We start from the raw sequence: 23,644 nt of genomic DNA, 5'->3' as shown, positions 1-23,644 counted from the left end.
GGGTATATTAATGTTGGTAGGGTAAATCAATGACTGGTAGGGTATATCAATGTCTGGTAGGGTAAATCAATGTCTGGTAGGGTAAATCAATGTCTTGATAGGGTATATCAATGTTGGTAGGGAGTGGCAATGTCTTGTAGAGTATATCAATGTCTGGTATAGTAAATCAACGTCTTGGTAGGGTAAATCAATGTCTATTAGGGTATATCAACGTCTTGATAGGGTAAATCAATGTCTGTTAGGGTATATCAATGTCTTGGTAGGGCATACCAATGTCTGGTAGGGTAAATCAATGTTCAGCAACATCCTTATCATACCCAGAGTATGGAATATTAAGCTGTCATGTGTCTCACACCTCAATAATTGTGGTACCATAAAGGTACCAAGTGACGGAAATGGGGTCATGGGTTTAATAACTTTATGTGTATGTATACATGTAAATGTTTTCCATAATGTCAGGAGCAATAAAGGCTGCCATCTGTTCATGTCTCAACTTTCTTGTCACAACCAGTTGGGCAAAGCTTTACACTATTGTGGCTATTAGTGGGGGAAATATATGGCTGCTCTGTGTCTCATGCAGAACACTTTCCTTCTCATACCATTTTGGACAACATTTGGCTGTCGTGTGTCTCACTTTATTTTTTCATTACCAGTAAGGTAATACAAATGCTGCAAAGAGAAAATCTACATGTTTTTGAATCTACGTGTTGAATTAGAGCATTCACTGAGTATATACATGTATTGTAACAGACATTACCCTGTCTCAGTGCAAAAACAACAACATGTACCTATCCTGGCCCAAACTTCTTTGTCATATGACAGTGCCAAGGGAGAAGATGTAACTATCATGTGATAATATCAAGGGAGGAGATGTAACTATCATGTGACAGTGCTAAGGGAGGAGATGTAACTATCACGTGACAGTGCCAAGGGAGGAGATGTAACTATCATGTGACAGTGTCAAGGGAGATGTAACTATCATGTGACAGTGTCAAGGGAGGAGATGTAACTATCATGTGACAGTGTCAAGGGAGGAGATGTAACTATCATGTGACAGTGCCAAGGGAGGAGATGTAACTATCATGTGACAGTGTCAAGGGAGGAGATGCAACTACATGTATCATGTGATAGTATCAAGGGACAAGATGTAACTATCATGTGATAGTGCCAAGGAAGAAGTTGTAACTGTCATGGGCCAAACTTCTCTGTCACATGACAATGCCAAGGGAGAAGATGTAACTATCATGTGATAGAAGATATAACTATCATGTGACAGTGTCAAGAGAGATGTAACTATCATGTGACAGTGTCACAGGACAAGATGTAACTATGATGGTCAAATTTCTCTGTCATGTTACACTGCCAAACAACAGCATGTACCTATCTTGGTCTAAACTTCTCTGTCATCTGATAGTTCCAAACAACAACATGTAACTGGCCAAATTTCTGTGTTAAGTGACAACATGTAACTATCACTGACCAATCATCTCTGTGAGCTACTCTGGTTATGTCAAAGTGTTGATGGGCAGAGTTATGCCATCATGGGTCTCACTCCACTGACGGGCTAGCAGCTGTACAAACTTTTCTTTCTCACGGATACTCTGAATAAACAATGTCCATATAATCTGTGGTGGAGATTCCCTACCTTTCACAGCTCTATCTACTCCATAATGTTCGAAACGACGTGTCCACTGTGATTTCCTCAGACTCATCTGAAAACAACAGAGAGAGCCTATGCCCCTTGTATATGGTCACTTCCTTCAAGTACTCCACTTTACGTCCTTCCACCACTTCCTGCCTTGGACGCTCAGGTAAACCCTGCTGACAAACTCTGGCAGGGGGTAGCTCACTAGATCCTCGATGATTAGGCAGATGTGCTTGTTGCTCAGAATGATTCCCCTGGGTTGTGCCTGGCTCTGAACATCTCCTGAGAGTGCCCATGTAGACATAGCCCAGAAGGTAAATCCAGACATGTGTAGCCTGGGTTTGCTGCTGAGACTCCCCAAGGTGTCATTAATCAGGTAGGTCATGTCTGAGAGTGATTCCTCACCTGGGTAGCAGAACTTCACCTTGCTCGGAAGAGTATACTCCAAGCCCTCTATGGTAGACTTGGTTCTCTGAGAAAATGCCCTATAGAAATCAGGCTCATCTGCCACGTCTGGTGTGGGAGACCCAGACACAAGGAGAGAACCTGAGTCAGCTGTTTGATAAATTCCTCCGTTTTGTAACAGTCTCTGGTAAGCACAGTGAACACATTCTCCTCGCTGTGTCCTGTCAACCGAAAGTACTGGTCAAAGAGACCAACATTAACCAGCTTTATGTCACACAAGTGCAGTATTTTGAAGGGCTTTGGAATGTTAGAGAGTTCACTGCCTGTGTGGAGAATGCCGCTGGTGTGATGGTGGTCTCTTTGGTGCAGGTGCCTGCTGATAACCGAGTCTGACTTGTGTCTGGTATGTGTCATCCAGGATGGGCGGGTACGGGGTTCACGAATGTGGTCATCAGAAAGCATGTATACTCCACGGGTCGTGAGCAGCAGCAGTGAGAGAATTTCTTGCCTTGGGTTGCGGTACGGAACCACGTGTGCCCAAGCTACATGGCGAAGTTCTTCTTGGTCAAAGCCTATCTCTGCTATATTGCTGTGAAAGTAGGTGACTAATTCTCTACCTGTCATGTCAACAAGAAAATGAAGTTTAGCTGGGATAGGACAGACCAGAGAGTATCTGCTAACACAGCCTGTCAGGTGAGAGACCAGTCTTGCTCCTGGGTACCCCAACTCTAATGTTGTGAAGCTTCGTGAAGGCTTTCTTTCCACTGTACTCCCGTGATCTTCCTGGGCTACCACAGCAGCCGGTTCTGGCTGAGCATGGTGAAGCACAATCTTCACACTGCTCCCTTCCTGGTTGTCCCTGGGCTCCTCAGAAGAATCTGTCTCACTGGTTTCGTTCCCACCCTCTGGCTCGCCACGATGGGTAGGTGACATCTTCTGTGCATTGTCAAAACGAAGCTGTGTCAACTTTTCCAAGAACTCATCTCTGCTCCTAGATGTTAAAAATATGATCTCTACTGTTTGTAAACAGCCGTCATCTAAGTCCAACGAGAGTGAAATGCCATAATGTTCATACTGCACCGAATCTGTCTTTTTAGCTACAGAAGTGTAGCAAGTCTTATCAAGGAGACCTTTTCCAGAAGAGTTAAATAATTCCATGGTCCCTATCTTTGTCATGACTGGGAAGCGATGAACTAACTCATACTGTTCAGATGTCGATTCTGTGACTTCAAAGGTTGGAGGAGGGTACCTAACACAATTATCTGAGAACACATAAAAGGTGTGGTCTGTCAACACAAGACAAGACGGCTGACTGTTCACAAACACCATCGAAGAGAAGATGATGTCAACATCTTTTGGGTCAGGTGTTTTCTCCGTGTTAGAAATGGCAGTTTTTAGGAGATCACTGTCCGACAAGTCCAGTAGGTCTGGCTGTTCTAGGCCATCACCTGACCGTATGGCTCCTTGATATAAAGACTGTAGCGTTGTTACAAACCGCTTCACACCCTCTGGATCCAGCCCAATGAGGGTGAAGGTTCCATTTGCGCCGACAAATGCCTCTTCTAGCCTTACACAAGTCCATTCACGGCCAAGGACCACTTTCTGGATGTTGAACAAAGGCATTATGTAGAATGTCTCTGTTTCAGAAGTCGTTGAGGCCCCACTAGCATTGATCTTCCCGGTCATTCCCTTCAACCTTTGGACAAAGACATGGCGGTCTGTCAGTGCAACACAGGCCACCTGCTTATCAAGCGGCCGTGAGAACTGGATTGCATAACACCACAGAATCTGCCGAATTCCTTCCACGTCTTCTCTGCCGTCATCAAACATCAGCTCCACTGAGAGCAGCTGACTTTGCAAGGTTGTCACAAACTCAGCATCATCAGTCCCAGGCAATTTCTCCTGGTCAATGAATCGTCTCGTAAACCCTTCGTCTGCTGAACTCAAGGACTTGGCTCTACCAAACACAAAACAGACATGTTTTATAAATGCATGTTCATACTTGTCATCAATCATGACGATGAAGTCCTATAACTTTATTTTAGAACCTGACACATGTAGTGGTGATATTCAGCCAGTGAGCACAGGCAACATCTATTTGTCATATTAAATTGATAATTAATATTGTTTATAAAATTTGTCACAATTTGCTACAAAGATACACCTATGCCAAATTATAAACAAAAATGAGATCATTACTACAACCATGAACACTTTGCATGTCATCATAACACCATGTGATAAGTTGATCAAGTATATTTTTTGCTGAATGACTTTACACAGGTAAACACATAAACCACTTTGAGAAAATAATTTCAAAACACATGGAATGAATACTACTTGTAGTATACCAGGTTAAACAATCATACTACTTGTAGTATGTCAATTTTCATTATTGATTTACAGACAGAATAAAATCTTTTTTAAATAAAAATGAAGCTTAAAAATCATCTAATGTGTGGAAAATATAGATTATATTGACCACTTTTTCTGTTGAAGACATATTTAAACATATTTTATTGATTGATCATCAAAAACATCGAGATTTTATTTTTATTCCTTTTTTGGAGTTTTTAGTTTCAGCTCACCAAAGTAACAACAAACTAGAAATATCCAGTGTTTAGCAGTTTGCATCTTCTGGTGATTCTTAGATCATCAGTTGTTTTTTGTCCTCTTACCTTTTGTTGGGTTCGGCGGTTGAAGTGTCCGCTGATGATGATCCACGAAGGACATAGCCAGGACTGCAGGAAGTAGAGCCGGAGTCCTCAGGGGGCAATGAAGGGGGGTTATCTATGGGCGATACAGTTTGACCATCAGATGACCCAGGTGAAGAGAGGGCAGACAGCAGCTCACGCACCTATAAACAAGAGGCAAACTGCGAACTAGTCTTCAACCTTACTATCACAAATATGCTTCAACTCCAACAAATCTTACATATGTATAACCCACATACACTATAAGCTATCAAAAGTACAGAGAGTATGGGTTAAATGACCAATTAAGAAAAGCTTGGAACACTAATTCTCTCTGAAACTCTTCTGGTCTACCTACACATGTACCTGTACAACATATATGCAATTCATTGCAGTGTTATGAATGAAATGAATATAAGGAATTTTGAATTTTGGAGTTGAATAATTCGTGTGGCTAGTTATGCACTTTCCGTTTTATAGATGTTATACTTTTTAAGGTTCATAAAAGAGTGTCTTACTAATAGATCCTTACATGATGAGTCAATATTACATAAAAAGTTATTTGTTACATACAGAGTAGTAGATGTTTCTTACATCACATTGTTTACACATATATACACAATTAAGTTTTTTTCACAGTGGTCATCTGTCATCCTCATAATGCAAATTCAAAACAATGGCAGTACATACAGCAAATGCCAAATCCAATGATCCAGTCTTGACCCATTACACCATGTACATGTAAGATGTGCTATGGTTTGGCTAGTTACTTCATCTCAGACCTACCTGGTGCCTGTGGGAGTTGCTGGTTTGAAGTTCGTTAAGCAAAGAAAGCCATGCCTCTCCCCCCTGCTCGCGTACTGCCTCTATCTGCAGACGGAAAATGTCTGGGTCACTGCTGAAGTTCTGTGCATCTGTGACACTCCACCCTATCACTGGTGACAGAAACAGACATGGGTTCAAGGGCAAGGAGGGGGAAAACAAAGGTGAAATCATGTGAAACCATTTTCAGGTTCACTAGGGTTACTGAGGACAATGGGAAATTCAGGTGAAAAAAGCAAGTCCCATGGATATCAAGGACAGGATTGTGGAAGTTTCCCTAATTGTTCTTGTTGCCTTGTGAAATTTATAACTTAATGGATGTCATTATAAAACTTTAGATTTAGATTTAGATAAGCACAGCAAGAAAATGGTCTCAACATGCAGTTGATATCAGAGGGATATACCTACGCTTATTGACAGATATAAATATAAGAAATGCTCAGAAGAATGCTAGCTGACTTGTAAGGGTAAAAAAGTTAGATGTCTGATAGCCCAAGCACTTAATAGAAAGACAGTTCATTCCAAATTCTGAACACATGTACTTCACTGTGAATGGGAAGTGTTTAATTGTTATTACTAATGATAACACATCACACAAAGTCCATGAACTGTATTATACTAGTATTTAATGATGATTGAGGCTAAACCACATCTTTGACAGGGCTATTAAATAGCAGACTTCTGCTGACCATGGTGGATGATAAATTTGTGTCTGATCTGACACCGAGTCAGAAATATGGAAAATAATTTCAGTTAGGTTTGCAGATTTTCACATAAGGCTCTGTGGTTTGTTTCTTTCTAGGCCACACACAATACAGGTGTATCTCTCATTCAGTTATATTTTAAACCGGTAGAATGCTAAACACCAAGTTAACAGCAAGGCTGCTGTTTGCCTGGGCTCTCGTGGTCCAGCAAGTCCAATTAAACGGTCAGACAGATGTGTTTTGATGTGGATAATGCCTGGCTTTTTCTAGATGTCTGAAAATGTTCCAACAACAATAAATAATATAACAGCTTTCTATGTAAAGCTAAACAGCAGCCACACAACTTAATGACAAAACTTAATCAACCAGACAAAACAAACTATTTCAGATGGTTAGCATAGATAAGGTTCAAGCATACACAGCGCATGGTATAAAGCAGTTCACCAGAAGCTGCAGTATACATGGAAAGTCTGGCCATTGGCGGAGGCATTCTGGTCAATGACGTGGACAAAAGGCTAGGGCAAATGACATGCATGAAGAGGCCAACAGAACATATGTAAGGTGGACGATTCACAGCCACAGACTTCCAACATGGAAAAGAAAATATTAGAAAGCAGAGGACATTTAATTTTGTGGTATTATAGAGAATGTATGCAATCACCAATACCGTAGGTTTATTGCCATGATACATATAATAGAGCAGATTAAGTATACTGTTATCCTTCAACATTCTGGAAAGTTAACATGGTGTTCATGACAAATGGCTCAGTTTTGGAACTTGAAGTGTAACAAGAGTTCAGAAAAACCCAAACAAATACATTTATGTTTATAAAGAAAATACACGGTAGATATTGGCAATCTACTTGTGGTCAAAGAAAGGTGCTATATATTGTCAGCTCTGTATCTATGTATTTACCAAAAATTAAAATTGTGCACGCAAAACAATCTGATTTGTAGCCAAGGCATGATGCCATACCTATCAAAATTACACATGCAAAACCACTGGTGTTGTAGCCCTATTACAGATACAGATGAATTTTAAAACAAACTGTCAAGGTGTACAAACTGCATCCAAAAGTTGCACTTATACCTGAGAAAAGTTTGAGATTGATTGAATATTATTTCACTACAAATGAATAAGAACATCAATAAGAACATAAGAGGCTGCCATAGTAAGATTGGTACTGCATGTATCTTCCACATGTCCACCATATAAAGAGGAATATATTTGTTTGGGCATATATTGTGCAATTGTTAGACATCAACTACCAATGCAAAGGAAAAGTAAGTTGTGGTGTGATGGTGAGTGTATGAAATAAATGACATCCAAAGTTGCACCGTTGTACACAAAAAGGTTGAGATAAACTTAACTTTACTCAATAGAAATACTAACATACACAAAATACCAACCAGAAATAATGCAGACATTTCACTACATGTTATAGTTCACAACTAAATCAAAAAAAAACATGCTGATGTGAAGACAACAGAAATAAGCATAACCCTCTAACACCAAAACAACAGTTGTTGTTGCTTAGAACAGAATTACTATATATTAAACACAAAGGGCTTTCAACCACATCACACCAATGCATGCTAGTCTAACACCATTGCCTGAGCAAATAATAAACCACTGCAGTCCTATTTCTTGTCAGGAAAGATTATTTCAAGAGTGATCAACCTCAAAAATCCAATCAGCACATTTTTTGGACGGCATATTATAAATTTGGGTCATGTGGTAAAATGGTATAAATGACAGACTCCAGTGACAAAGGACTTGTACACTCATTATTCTCACAGGTAACATGGTGAAGACTGATTAAACCAAGAAGAGACTGAGGGATACATACATGATTACCTGCTGTGGTTGAGTCATGAGAAGATGACATCTGCGGACTGGGGCCTGGCTCGACCACTGGTACCTCTGTCACCACAGCCTAAAAGTGTTCACAAAAACAACACAATAAGGGAATTTTGCGATAAAACTCTTCTGTCACTACAGGTACAAAAAGTCCATGTTATAGTCTATGTAATTAAATATAGCCTAACACTGAAATGTCCTCAGGACAGGAAAGTAAACGTGTGTTTCATCCATAAAAATACGTAGATTAGCCATCAGAAAATCAATGGTATATCCCCGTTGCCCTGTACCGGTAAAGCTACTCTGTGTGGGTTTTTCATTCACCACTGTTGAAGACTATGAAAATTAGGCAAAATAGACTATTATAAAGAGCACATCAATTCATGCCGCCTTTATATTATTACATACAGTAGTAGTAACACTTTGGTATTAAAGTAAGCAGTTAGAGCAATAAACTGTAACTGACCTATAGCAACATGTAAATTTATTGTATACCTTTATCAAACACTGTAGGACTATTCCCACCCAAACGCCTTCCTATCAGTTCAATATTCAGTAGAATAAAGACATATGAAAAGACAGGACAACTGACAAGAGTCCGAAATTCACAATCACATTTGATAGTCTCTAACAGTTTTCTCATGTACAAAGTTTTATGAAAACCTGTTGAAAAGTTTAAGAAGCCTTGCAGTTACAAGCTCTCCTTTTTCTAGAGCCTGCCTTCGATCTTAAACAGCTGTAACTGAGAAAATACAATCAAACAGGAACAGCAAAATGTAAATGTGTTCAACAGGTCAAGTTTAATCCACTGGAATGTGCACAACGTATTGCATGGACAATGTCTCATTTTACCTACTTAAAATAATTACCCATCCACTATAGTTTCAAGATGAAATTTCTCTGATTTTATTAGGACTAAACTTTCAGGCCAAACATACCATAGTTTTATGAATGCATGGTAATTCTAGATTATACCTTCAAAAAGCGATGACTTAAATGGACACAAATTCACTGACTGACCAAATCTGCTCAGGCTCAACTACATAATGCACCCAAAACACTTTCATGAAAATCCATTCAAAACTATTATCATACATGGAGTTGCACTGACAAACTCTTATTTTGTGTCAGTCCACATTTTATCTTAAATTGATGAGAATACCAGTAGCTCGTCTGATTGAGCAGTTCTTAAAACTACACAATGTTCAAGTCATGTGATACGTTCAAATACTGACCTCTAAACCAAAATGAAGTAAAATGATTGACACTGTCACACACATATATTATTCTCTAATAAGATAGCGCTAAGATCTTGCCCTTAAATCAACAAGAAGGGCAAAAATTATTATACTGTCACAACTATGACTTTTATCGTATGCGTAAGGATTGCAGACCAGTGACTTTGTATGTTATAGAGATGTAAATCGATACAGTGATAAAAAGACACTGTAGGGCATTCATGCACAAATTTAGGTTTAAGATATGCAAATAGCAAACTGCATTTGGCAATCAATGTTCTATGGGTATCAATTGCAAACCTGTGAATGGCTGAGGAAATGTTGAGCTATGGGGTAAAATGGGATATGGGCTATAAACTTCCTTAGTCTTTGATATGCAAATCGCTATCGATGAATGCCTATCCATGTTCTATTGGTCGACACTGCAACTTTATCACTGTCCAAACTGGACGCCCATACCACCACTGACAGCATCTGATCCCCCTCTCACAATACCTCTCCATATTTCGTATAGGCAAGCTAACAATTCATGGAATGAAACCAAAAAAGCTCACGGATATTTATATACTGTGTCCAAGACACGTACATATATTCACAGTGATGGAAAAGATGAGCACCTTTATCCTGAGACATACCTTTCTTGCTCCTGTTAGTTTGTGCCTATCCTTGCCATCTCTGGCTTTCTGTATAGCCTGTAGGACAGCTACTGTGTCTAGCTCCTTCTGCGTGGCTCGCCTGTTGTCCAAGGAGACCTGCAACAAAAACAAACAAGCAGTTATAAAATGTTTGGAAGTTATATTATCACCTTGTTTGATCATCTTTTGAATCATAATTATGAAGATACTTGAATGTTTGACCTGTTTCTTTACACAGATTGTACCATGGACTGGGGCCTACCCATTACACATGCACACACTTCAACATCTAGTTGTTTTTATCAAATCAAAATAGCTTTCTTCTAACACTCGATCCTTTAATACAACAAACACTTAAATTTTATTTTGTTGGGCTTACCTCACTGGCTCTGTCCCCAAAAATCTCAAGAACCTTGTTCCTATAGTCAGGCACAATGGTCACAGGGTTTCCAAGCAATAACACGCTCTCCAAACATGGCAGGTTATTTATGAAACGTACTTCTCCAATCTTAAAAGAAACATAAAATCAAAACTTTGTGAACTCATAATTTCAAAACTTCACACGTAATTCACATATTAATCTGAAAATGCCACGAAAGGGTAAAAAATGAAGGGAAAAATTTATTTCAGATGACCATTGTTATCAATTGGAAATTATATGTAGTGGGTATGAATACACAAAGAGTCAGAGAGCTTACCTGTGATATATCATTATTGCTGACATTCAAAACTTCCAAAGAAAACAGCTTGGAAAAACCTGCAAAATGTAGGATTCCAGATTTTTTCTCATCTCAATCTCCATGTATGCACAGATAAATGCAATGGCCCTATAATCACACATCTGCTGATAATACTGAATAATAGCAGATTACCACGGACAAGATGTTTAACCACTTCCAGCGTACAAAAGAATTACATGTACATTGACTTGACCACTTGCTGTTTATTGTGTGGTTTATTCATTCAGGGCACAGTTCACCTCTAAACCATGGGTCTAGTCTGTCAGGCATTATTTGAAAGACACACAAGAGGACTGGGTTGCTTCAGTTCTTTTCTTTTTGATATTAAGTCCATAGGACAAAATGGCCTAAATTATATTGGCGGCATCAGTCATGATTCAAGACATCTGTTTTTTATCTTTTAGAAAGGTATAGGTACATTTCATTTCCGTAGCCATGTGACTGCATACCATGAAGACTCTCCAGCTTGTTTCCTGATAAGTTGAGAGTTTTGAGATTGCCCAGCTTGGTGTGCAGAGCATCCAGTTGTCGTATGGAGTTGTGAGATAGGTTAAGATGTCTCAGCTGACTTAACCACTGGATGTGGTTAATGGCCTCTATCACATTGTGACTGAGATCAAGGAATTCCACATGCTGCAGCAGTTGCTAGAACACATAAAAAATTAATAATGTCACAAAATGTCTGCTAATTTAAGAACTGAACCCATATTTGAAAGTCTGTTTCATAGGTGGAGGAAACCAGAATGCCCAGTGGAAACAACTATTAAGTTTTCCACATTTGAGGTACACTTGCACTCATTAGTCATACTGATGGAAGCTGGGATAAAATATGTATGTCAGGTGGAGGGTACATGTAAGTGATCTCCAACTAAGCAGTTCATTATGAGTGCTATTATACCGGGTCCTCAATTATAAAAGACACCAGGAAATCACCAGCAGTCCCTGTCTGAGACTGGGTTTGAACCACTATCTCAAGCATCTTACCAATCACAGCCTAGCCCTAAAAGTTAGCTTGCAATAGAATTTAACCTAAAAAAACACCCAGGTACAAAATCTTCTGGCGCCCATTTCACAAAATGTAAAATAGAATTTGTGTGTACAGGGCTTCCTCTGGGTCAGTATTTTTTTTATCCTGTCACTTTTCCCACTCATCAGATTTTGTAGCCAATACAATTTTTCTTTAGCCATACTTTCTTAGCGGCCCCGACTTAATCTTTGTGATCTTCAGCTGATTGAATGGGAGCAGTATCTATGACTCTTGGTGGTCTCCATCTATAATTTGTTTTTATCTGCCTTGGTATAGCTGTTAGAATCAGTTTGGTCTCTTCCAGCTATATCTGGAGTTTATCCCATGCCACATTTAGAACAATTGCCCTCAAAATAATGGCAGCTTAATGTTCAAATGTTTTTTTGAAAAAAGTCAAACCTTTTTTTCAATTAATCTGTGTAAGGTCCTAGTAAAATGCAATTACTTCTGTCAGAAAAATTTGTTTCAAAATAAATTTATAAATGTAGTTAAACTTCATTTTCACGTCTAACACTACCTATATTTATCTCCCTTAATAGTTATTTTGTTTCATTTATTTTCTTTAGATTTGGCTATGAAAGGCATCCTCAAAAATGTCATGATTCTCTTTCATTAGTTAACAAAAATGATTTTCAAGCATTATCTTATGTAAGTCAACTTCCAAGAATGCAGATTCCTCTTTGTAGATTTCTTTCAATTAAAATCGCCGCGACTGTGTTGTTGTTGTTTCGCTGAACTGAAGCCGTTTGAAATAAAAGTAAATATGTTGCTTTCATCAGAAAAATAGTGAAAATACGCATAAAACCAGAGAAAACTCTCATGCCTGAAAAGTACTAGGAGAACTGCGCCGGGTATTTTGTGTATAACATTTGTAGATTTTCTAAATAAATTCATCACCAAAAACATTCGCATATTTTCGAATTTTACCGCCATTTCCAAAAATTGTTCTAAATCTGCAAAAATGGTGAGCCCCAGTGGAAGCTCTGCTACCGTTTCTTTTTTTTTAAATAATTTTAAAAAACAAACGCGATGCTTGCTTAAAAAATAAAATAAAATAAACGCACGTGGTTTATACGAAACTGTGATGACGCTTACCAACCCATTATTTCTGTTAGAAAAGAGAAGAACAACACATGGCCATGTGCACGGCGAGTCTTCAAACTGTCGCAATTTCCACCTTTTCAATAACCAGCATATATTCTTGAGTAAATAATTTTGTCGCCAGAAACTTTCGCCATTTCTCTGATTTTATCGCCAATCCAAATTTTTATTCGCAAATAGCGACAATGACAAGCGGCAGCGGAAGCCCTGTGTGTAAACTGTTAACCTATCTGACATACCACGCTGTCATCAATCTCTATAATATTATTATGACTGAAGTCAGCTGCAATGAGTTTCTCCCATGGGCTGATTAACATGGCACCATCCTCTGCTCTCCAGTGGGGCAGCTCCTGCAGCAAGATGTCCTACAACAGCAACACCGTACAACATTAGACCTCCACAATATTTCCTCCACATTCAAAATCAGCAAATTTTTTCTAAGAGCTGCATACTTTCTAAATTTTATCTTTTCGTTCTTACTGGTATGTACAAAAATTCTGACCAGTTTCACATGACAACACAAAATCGTGACAGATTTACTTTATGTTTTGACTTTCTTCTAACCAGGGTTATGATGAGAAATTTCTTTTTGTTCTTTGTTCTTCTTGGTGTGTACAAAACACTTGACCAGTTTCACATGACAACAATTCAACAACTTGAGATCATGAGAGATTTATTTAATGATTTGACTTGCTTCTAACCAGGGTTATGATGAGTTGTTTCTGATAGAAATGTCTTTCCACCTGAGCTAAGATTGCACCATAAATGCCATGAGCTTGAATCACCATTTTATGGCATCTTTCTACCCAGTGCATATAAAAAATATCCAATATTGAATCATATACTATAAGTAGTAGTAATAATGTCTAATAAAGTAATAACATAATAGTAAGTCTTTGCCAGGTAGTGGCGCTAAGAAAGCCTGACAGGTCAGCTAAATTTTTTAACACCAGGGAAGAAAAATTATGGTTTAAATGCATGTGTATACAAACTCTGGTGCTAAGGCTTGGTGGGCATACAACAAAGTGGGAGTTCATTGTCTTTAGTTTGATTAGTCTTCACTATGCCGGTAAAGTGAAACTTTATACGTTTTCAGCAGATAACTTTGCATGTTGGAGTATCTTTGAACACAATATCAATTGGTTTATTGGGAAAATATTATGTAAAACAGATGTTCTGTTGAAGGGCTCAACAGGAAGGAAGGCATTGTTCTAATGTGTACACTATTGTTTAAGTCTTTTGAGAGACAAGAAGGAAGAATCTAATGGCTATTTTCCGGTTCTGTGCTCGAACTTGTTATTCAAGAAGAAAAAAAATCAGCTTGTTTTAACTGTTAACATAATGTTGTTTGTTTAAACAGAAAGAGTCTGAATGTACCCAAGACATGTTGGAAATTCTTTAGCCATGGTAGTCTTGAAAGTTTTTAACCAATAAATAAAGCCCAAAAGGAATGCTGCCTATTGCACGTGCTGGAGCCTATGTTCAAATTCTCCACTATTCAGTAATATTCAGGTAACAATTGTACCTGGAGAGAATATTTACAACTTTTCCGCCACTGGTCAAGAATGTCTACTTTTCAGAGTTCACCATGGTGATATACAAGCTATTCAGTGACCTTCAGTAATGTCACACATCAACAATATCACCAGTCTTGTTCTAAACACAGCAGCACGTCTTCACTAACTGAAGGTCTATGTGGGTTTTGGCATTGCTGATGTAGGGGATTTCCATTACCGTACAGCAGTCATTATTACACTCACCCTGACTGCTCGCACTGAATGGTGAACTTCACATCTGCATAAAGTCTGCTTCACTGTTTCCAAACCCTGGATCATCAGCACATTGCAATTCAGCATCTGCATGAGAGACAAAGGGAGAAAATGACAATTTAAAGAAAAACTTAGTCCAGAACTTTCAACAAATTTTACATGGTTTAAATTATGTGGAAGAAACCAAAATGCCCGGGGTGCAACACCTGCCTCTGGCGGACATATGACTAGTCCAAGATTGCTCTGACTTTAGGTTTGGCAAAATTTTGTTCAGCCAAGGATGTCCCAAAAGCAATCTCAGAGCATGTTCCATTTAAAAACCGGATGCAGTCAGCTGAGCTTATCAAATATGTCATTTTTTAATGGAGTATTTCTGGTCATCTGTATCTGAACAAAATTTTGCCAAACCTAACAAGACAGCAATCTCGGACTAACATTTGACATAATTTGCCACTTGTAATGCAGTTTCACTTGCATGTCAATTTCTGCACGTATGTCATATGATGGAAGTCACACGCTCTCCAACAACGCTCTCCAACAAACTCGTCCAAGACCTCCTAAATCAAGCTCTGTCAACCATTTATTGCGAAAAGGAACAGAGGAACAGCACAGGTTGTAAAATCTCAGGGTTCTCTGGGATTTAAGCGACATGCATTATCTGTATGTCTGGGTGATTCGAAGACTTGCATCTTAACCTCCAAGGGATTTGAGAAGAGTAAGATCTACATGAAAACTATGAAGATGGACACCCCTTAGAATGCAATACTGCTGATAATCAATGACAAAACAGGCACTAGTACAGTTTATTTTATAACTATTTTCATTAAATCAAGCAGCACACTGTATAGATGTATATTGCGATGTTTTTATATCGCTCTGTTTACTACCTTGATTTCATGGCCAAGCTGGAAAGTCTTGAAACTTAATGAACCCTCATCATCATAACCAATCAGATACCTGTTCAAGTTGGCAAAGAGTTCATGCAAATGGACAATTTCAGATGTGCAATAGTGAAAGCACTTATGGCAGACTAACTTGATGAGGCGATCACACTCTTCCAGTGGGATGTTTACATTGTGTTTCTGGCAGTAAACAAGGTGCCTTTTTGATCCAACCTCGTAGAGAATCTGGAAAGTGCTTGTGTTATCAGATATTACCTGTCATCAGCTGTGTATACATGCAAACAACCTATGTGGGTTGTTGATGTTTCATCTTTGGTGTCCACCTTTATAAAGGAAACTACTGTTTCTCTGGATACTGTATTTATGAACATTAATCAGCCATTGAGTCAAGAGGATTTCTATGTGTTGGATCAAGGGAGTAAACATCAATATATCTGAAGTGTCTGACTAGATAAAATACAGATGATTTTAACTTCATCATTAACTTCAAACAATCTATAATCCACATTTATAGGCTCAAGAGGTGGCTCTTTGTTATTTACTACAAATATGTTCAGGTCTAGTAGAAGAAGTTTGTGTACTTACTTCAAGGGATTGAAGAGACTTGAACAGCGTAAGATCAAACTTCAGTTGGTTCATATCAATGTTACTAGTTCCCACAGGATCCCGGGTGCCAACAATCTGTGTGAAAAAAAACAGGTTCAAAACAGAGCTCAACAAATCATAATACTGTGTGGCTTACACAACAGAAATTATCTCGCCCTAGTCCTTCAACTTTTTTGCACAGTTACACAATGTTTATTTTGGCATATTCAGAGGGAATAATTGCATTAAAGAATCTCTGTGCAGTTTTATGTTTAGATCGTCTAGCTGTCAGCATAAAATAGCTGTCAGGTAATAGCCAAAGTGGTTAATCTTTAAAAATTAACAGAAATAATTTAAAGAAAACTTTCAGTTGCGCATTCATTTCTATGTCCATTCCAGATTCGTTATTTAACTAACATATACTAGTTTTACCTATCAAATAAATTCTTACTCATAAGTACTCTTGTATTTAAATTATTTTATACCTTTAAATATTTTAACCGGGTTATGAAATCCAAAATATGGCCAATGTCTTTCTTCAAATCTCCTGAATCTACAAACAAACAAATCACGACAACTGTAACAATAAGAAAGTTCTCTTTAATACTTCTTCTCTTCTGTCTATATTTCTGTACCAGAAACACCGAAGGAAATGAAAGTGAAAAAGGGACAATATAAATGTTAATAAGATAAGCAAATAACATGAAAGATTCACAAAAGCACCAACCACCAAAACAATGAAAAAAGTAACCAAAACACAAACAGCATTGATGTTAATACAAAAACAGAAGTACATACTACAACAATTATTTGTTTGACATACCCAAGTTCAGCAAACATCAGTGGTTAGGTCATGCAGTCAAGAATATCACAAGCAAACAGAACACCAGCACCAAAAACAAAAAAAAAGAAGACATATATCTACACATATACATTGTACTATAAGCTATCCACATAAGTGTGATTATCTCCCTCAGATTTGAAACAATGTTTCTTCCTCTTATGACAGAATATCATAACTTCCATGAGAATCAAAGCATCACATTTCACAACAACCACAATAATGTCTCTGAAGTAATTTCATAGAAAATTTGGCACACTTTTCATTCCCATGAGGCATTCTTCCGAGTGACCAAGATTATACAGGTGGAGATAAAAACCTTTGGAATGGACAATATGGAGAGTCTACATCAATACATTTATGGTTACTCGCTCTACCCTCTATAGTAGGTTTTGTTATCCATAAACTGTTAATGTGGGGTTACCAATAATCTGCTCAAATTGCTCTGTACACACACTCTTAAAAATCAAAAGTAAATAAATAATGAGTATAAAACATTACCAAAGAGAAGTGCATAGGCAATGCCTTCACCGTGTATGTGAACTAGTGCATTTACTACATGGTCACATGTTAGTTTGAAACTCTTATTTGTTTTATGCTGTGTGTTGTGCCGACTATTTCTACTACTGGCTAGGTGGTGTATCATTTCACTACATTAAATACCACACGTGGGCTCAGGTAGTTTAAGCCTCTCTGTTAAGGAATAAAGCTGAAGTGGGCTCATCTGGAATGTATCTTTAGCTTGCAGAATCAGGTCTCCTGAAATGAAAAAAGTCATGATACATCACAGTAGACATATATATGCTTATAACAATCACCTCCATTTGCATCTCACAAAATTTTCCATAAAATCCAGAGTGCTGAAGGAAAATATTTTATTTAATTTCATTTTTTACAGCACTACATTATTCCATATCATTTACTTCATTTTTTACAGCATTATGATGCATCAAACCGAGTAGTGATTCATACAAAAGTTTGCACAGCAGTTTTTTCGTTTATACCCCAATAAACCTAAAAAATATTACAGTCAATCCTTATAATTTAATATAAGGAATACAATGAAGTCATCTAATGTTTTACTTTCATTCCAAACTGTGAGAAATGTCCAGAATACACATTTTATGATTGACATTGTTTGGACCAATGAAATTGGTAATCAAAGTTCTTCCGTTACTAAGCAACGTCACATGCACAGCAAGCCAAGTGATGAGGCAAATTTTACATCTGCAGGTTGTTTGAAAAAGAATTGTGAAAACATTTCTCTACAAACATTTAGAAGGTGAATTCTGAGCTAGAAAACTTTGGGCAATGAAGATGCAAAAGGAGCTGAATTTACTTCATTAGACACATTTTCTAGGCCATAATGCAGGTTGCACCGGTAGCTGTAATGTCTATTTCAGTACTTCAAAGATACTTGTGATCCAAAAACAAGAGAGTTAATTTTAAACATCAGCATTGCAAAGTGATTTTGCTCAAACTGGCTTGTTTATTGCGAGCACTAAGCTATGCATATGCACTCCCTGACCCAGCACGTCTGTTCATGTTTGTAATCCAGCTCATATACTGATTTGATTTATTTATTTGATTGGTGTTTTATGCCGTACTCAAGAATATTTCACTTATACGACGGCGGCCAGCATTATGGTGGGAGGAAACCGGGCAGAGCCCGGGGAAAACCCACAACCATCCGCAGGTTGCTGACAGACCTTCCCACTTACGGCTGGACAGGAAGCCAGCATGAGCTGGACTTGAAGTCACAAGCTCATATACTGAGGTAGGCACTACTGTTCAAACGGTCTTAATTCACCCTAGATTATCCACAGAGTTTGTACTGATGCTCCTGTTATGAATGTGAATATAAACGTAATACAGACGAAAGTAGATGTATTTATAGGGTTCTGTGTGTCATTTTACATGTCGTGCCTTCAATCTTTCTCAGTTCTTTCTTAGAGAGAGTAGTTCCAATAGTTTATTGGAGTATAAACGCAAAAATCTGACCAATCGGATTGCTATGCAGGCATAAATTCAGGAAAATGGTGTTATGTATCATAGCCTTGTCTCATATAGTGTTACATAAGCAACTGGAATATTTGGCAATGCAACTGACAAGATCTAACGGCAATGGAAACATTGTAAACATTCACTTAAAGCAATGGATGACTACAAGCTTGCTTATTTTATTTATTTATTTGACAGGAGTGTTATGCTGTACTCAAGAATACTTTCAGTATAAAAAAATATTTATACTTAGGTATATGTTTAATACACATCAATATTACAAGCAAGTTTGTAATGCCATTTGTAATCTTCATATTTAAGGCATAGTTCACACAAATATACTTGCAACATATAAGAAAAATAGTACCTTTGTTGTAAAGTTCCTCGGCCAGGGCATGAGTGACTCCATGTATCTCCTGGAAAACAAATAATCAAATAAATACTGATCTTAAACTATCTCATTATCATTCTCATTTTTCACTGTTTTTTTTTTCTTTAAAGTATGTACATTTGTATGTAAGATGAAAAATATAAAACAAAAAAGAAGAGTGCATTATAACTGATTAGTAATGCCACATGGTACAACGATGCAATACCAAACAAAACACATGAATAATGTTGTACATACATATTTGTTAAAATCCAAGAAAGCAGCAAGTGGTGGTGGCAGCCTGTTCACCAGGAAATACATGATGGTTTGTAGGTAGGTTTCCAGATCCCCAAGCCGCCTCTTTATGAAGGCTTCAGATTGGTTCCCGAACAGTTTCTTGGGGGGCAGAAGGTTCCTCTCCAATTTGCATGAGGATACCAGCTGGGGTACACAGAACAAAAGCCCGAAAATACCAATAATTTACAACAAAATATTACATCAACAGAATGAATGATTGCTTGGGGTTTAACGTCATACTTAACAATTTTTCAGCCATTTGACGACGAGGAGTCATTACATGTAGGAGCATGTACAAATACTGTGTATTCTTGTGGCAAGGCAAGTCTATTCTGCCAAAGTTCTGCTGTTACTGAAGTTTCATGCCGAATACACCAGACATGACATCACACCCAGTCAACCAGTCAGTTTCCTTGTTCTAGCCTCTCAGTGCAAGCTCTCAGCCCCAAGCAAGCCACCAGCAAGTACCCTTAATAAAGTATTGGGTATGGCCCAACCATGGTTTGATCCTGGGGTCTCCAGACTTCAAGGCAGATGCTCTAACCATTAGGCCACCAAAGTGGTTGATTTAATAAGAGACTTAAAGTGTTGTTACATGTATTATAACTGCATCAAAATTACATACACAGTACATATTTTACATCTACAGTACTAAATTTGAATGGAATTTTGTATGTACGTACATTTAAATTCAAACTCTGAATCTTTCCTATTTTCAATTCACAGCTATATCATGAAGAGAAAGTGCTGTAGCCCTGTAAACCCCATGTTGTCAAGGGTTCCTTCATGTCAACCTCGTTGACTGTTAAATTGCTTAAAACACAGAAACAACATTTCAGAACTTTGATTCTGGTGACTGGTTTTTCTGTTAATGTTTTAAAGTCCGGTTTTCATGTAGCTAGTAACATGTGACAATGTGACAAGCTACATGTATTTCAACTCCAGAAAAATTTCTTGGAGTTGCTGGATGCTGACAATAAAGACAATCAAATCATTTCAGAATTTGTTGTTTTATGAAGATATAAAATCTGAAAACTGACTGTACATTAAGCACAACTCCTTGAGATTTCATCTGCCAAGTTTGACCCAATTCCATGGACATCTGATTGCATTTCTAATGACTTGTCTGTTACTTCTTCTTAACATCAGAATTATATAAATGCCCTGTCAAAGTGTTTTCACTGGCTCTGCATGATGGTACACGTTGACGCAGATCGAATTGAAGATGTCCTATTTTAAATGCATCAGACAGGGAATTATTGCTAAGGTCGACTGTCGAGGCAGCAGATTACACAGGTAAATGCAGGGGCGATGGAAACACTGTAGCGGATGCATCAAATGAGTCACACGAGCTAACACTAACCCAATCACGTCCGTGGAAACACAGCTTTACCCATACCTTTTCGTGCAAGTCATGGAAGTCACTATATCTGTGGCGCACAGTCCAGCTGTATGGCCCAACAGTCAACTCAATCAAGTAAAGCTGCAAAACATGAATATGCTCAGTGAAAATCCGCGTAAGGATAAACGAACTATACCTGAAGACTATTAATTATCCTGATGTTGTAAAACTGACAATCTAGAAACTGAAGGCATATTAAACATAATTAATTGTAATCAGCAATGTGGATGTCAAACTAGCAGACTGTCAAATGTCACCACAATCAATGTTTTCATTTAAATGAACTTATCAGTATAAGTTATATATTATCATATACATGTAGTATACAGTGGCAAGATCCACACCATAAATTGACCTGTGCTGCTCTTTTTCGAGCGGATTTAAAGGCCCATTTCGTTGCACGAAGTGCCTTGCCGAGTGGGCCGATTTGATATTCAACGTTGAGGCAGGAAAATAAAACAAAATGCTGAAAATAGGCCTCAAGTTCAGCGCTGAATTTAATTGAACTACAGTAGGCCTAGACGCTCTATTGACGCCGTGACCCGTATGATGACAGAAGTATGTACATTCTCGCACTTTGGCGCACCAGAAATGAATCGCCTCATGCTTTATCTGTAATTACAGGGTGGAAGTATCAATGGCATTTAATCTGACAACACAGTGCCAGTGCAAATATGTTTGTCATCACCATACACTGGGTTACCTGCTCTAGTTAAAGAATACCTCTACTTACAGTGTAATTTTCGATGTTCTCTGACCCAACAATCTTCACAGTTCGAGCAGCGCTGAAGTTATCCACATCTTTAGCAAAATGCGCCATTTTATCACAGTGTTTTCACCAATATCCACATTGACATTTCCGTGACACTTCCCGCAGCTATCACAATCTCATGACAGCTTCTCCATTTTGTTAATGATGACATCTGGCGGACTCTTGTTGGAGTTATCTCCCATAAAACGGAAACGCCAGACCGCATCGAAATTGTTCTCAAATAGAAATGTACCTTTGTACAGCTTTCGTTGAGATTCTTACAGTGGTGCCATACAAGTTTGTATGCTTGTTTTGGTTTTTTTTTTACTTGATAGTAAACTTGCTTATGAAACAGCTCATAGACAAAGTTGGTCAGACAATTTTTAGAGAAAATATTATTTCCCAAAAAGTAAAACAATACTTTTTACAATCAATATGATTATTTCACAAAGCAAACTACTGTTAGCCTAACATAAGAGACTTAATATTAGTATCGCAGGTGATTGGGAAAGTAATTTTTCCGTAATAAAAATGGAGAGAGAATAATATGCGAAAAAGAAGGTAGCTTGGTAATAAAAAACTTTAAAAACAAAAACTATTTTTATTTCTAAAACATCATTTTCTCTGTAAAAGAATAGGCCTATCCATTGACTAACTTCGCTAACAAATTATAAGTCACGGTGTAGATTCTGTTTCTGTTACACCTAATAAACCCCTGGAGTTTCAATGAAGTATAGTTTTAGTGAATTAGAGATACCCCAGTAAACATCATTGCTCAGTGTTATTAAGCCTGAAAAGCCGATAAACATTTAAAGTGTTTTCCATAGTATTGTAGACTAAATAGTAAACGTGTGACGTTTACTATATGCGTGTAAATATGTTTCCTAAAGTATAAAAATGATTCACTGATAATCTCCCGTAATAACAACTGGTTAAGATTGAACCAAAAGCTCCTACACTACTCGCCAGTGTATATTTTGTAACCAGTTATATTCCGTAAATCTAGAAGTAATTAGAAGTAATCAAAAAAGGAGCGAATAAAAATCTGCACTGACTACAGATTGAGATTCGCTGGTATTCATGCAGCTTTCAGGCACCTAAATAAATGTACATGATGTATAGTTCTACACGTGTTGATATTTGCACACCTGAATCAGAGCTAACCACGATATCGTTTTTTCATTCCACAGTGTAACAAATTCTTTCTTATAAAATGACACATTCGACTGGGTTAGAGTTACAAAAGTTTTCCTATACAATTACAAGGTCGACTCCTCTCTGATATAGGTAGTAGAACTAATTTTAGAATAAATATACCGGTTTAAAATACTGATACAATATGGTGTATAAGCCTCTATAAAATACTCGTGAATACAAAATATAATACCCAATATGCAGAAACAGGGAATGTCGTGTCTACAAGGTTGACATGTTTTACTTACAACATGAACGCCTATATATCGATAAAGAGAGAGGGCTGTTAGTAATTTATACATTTGCAGTTTAACACGTCAGGTGCGGGTTGAAATCCCGCCTTGCACAGGGCATCCATAAACTACCCCGCTCTCACTGTTCGTAAGGGCCTTGAAGCCACGAGAGTTGACGAGGTCCGTCTAAGGTTCGTTTAAGAATACGTATAAATCTTGGAACCATTATTAACATGGTGTGTGTATATATCGGTATACGTCGCATACGTGTGTGAAAACCTCGTCAGTAACCATCCAACGAAGTCGGAAAACTGAACGCCATCCTAGATTAAGTGATCCCGTCTTGAGTATGACGTCAAATAACTAAAAATAACAAAATTCAAATAAAATGTTTTTGAATATGTCCAATCAAAAAACAAAAATAAATC

General features: G+C 37.8%; 1 protein-coding gene across 1 annotated transcript; it reads right to left on the bottom strand.

Moving 5' to 3' along the window:
• Positions 1 to 6: 6 nt before the first annotated feature.
• Positions 7 to 21,941, bottom strand: LOC135470126 (nischarin-like). Its single transcript, XM_064748886.1, is given in 20 exon segments — positions 7 to 1,679; positions 1,681 to 1,821; positions 1,824 to 2,182; positions 2,185 to 4,007; positions 4,729 to 4,907; positions 5,530 to 5,678; positions 8,128 to 8,206; positions 10,004 to 10,120; positions 10,383 to 10,511; positions 10,702 to 10,760; positions 11,193 to 11,388; positions 13,111 to 13,236; positions 14,632 to 14,727; positions 16,128 to 16,223; positions 16,613 to 16,680; positions 17,632 to 17,727; positions 19,337 to 19,385; positions 19,598 to 19,780; positions 21,036 to 21,119; positions 21,772 to 21,941. Coding segments are annotated over 20 exon segments (4,290 nt in total). The 5' UTR covers positions 21,859 to 21,941; the 3' UTR covers positions 7 to 1,505.
• Positions 21,942 to 23,644: the final 1,703 nt, after the last annotated feature.

The sequence above is a fragment of the Liolophura sinensis genome, chromosome 7 (genome assembly GCF_032854445.1).
Source record: "Liolophura sinensis isolate JHLJ2023 chromosome 7, CUHK_Ljap_v2, whole genome shotgun sequence".
Taxonomy (NCBI): Eukaryota; Metazoa; Mollusca; class Polyplacophora; order Chitonida; family Chitonidae; genus Liolophura; species Liolophura sinensis.
The sequence above is the reverse complement of the archived record's forward strand: the minus strand, read 5'-3'. Positions and strand labels throughout refer to the sequence as shown.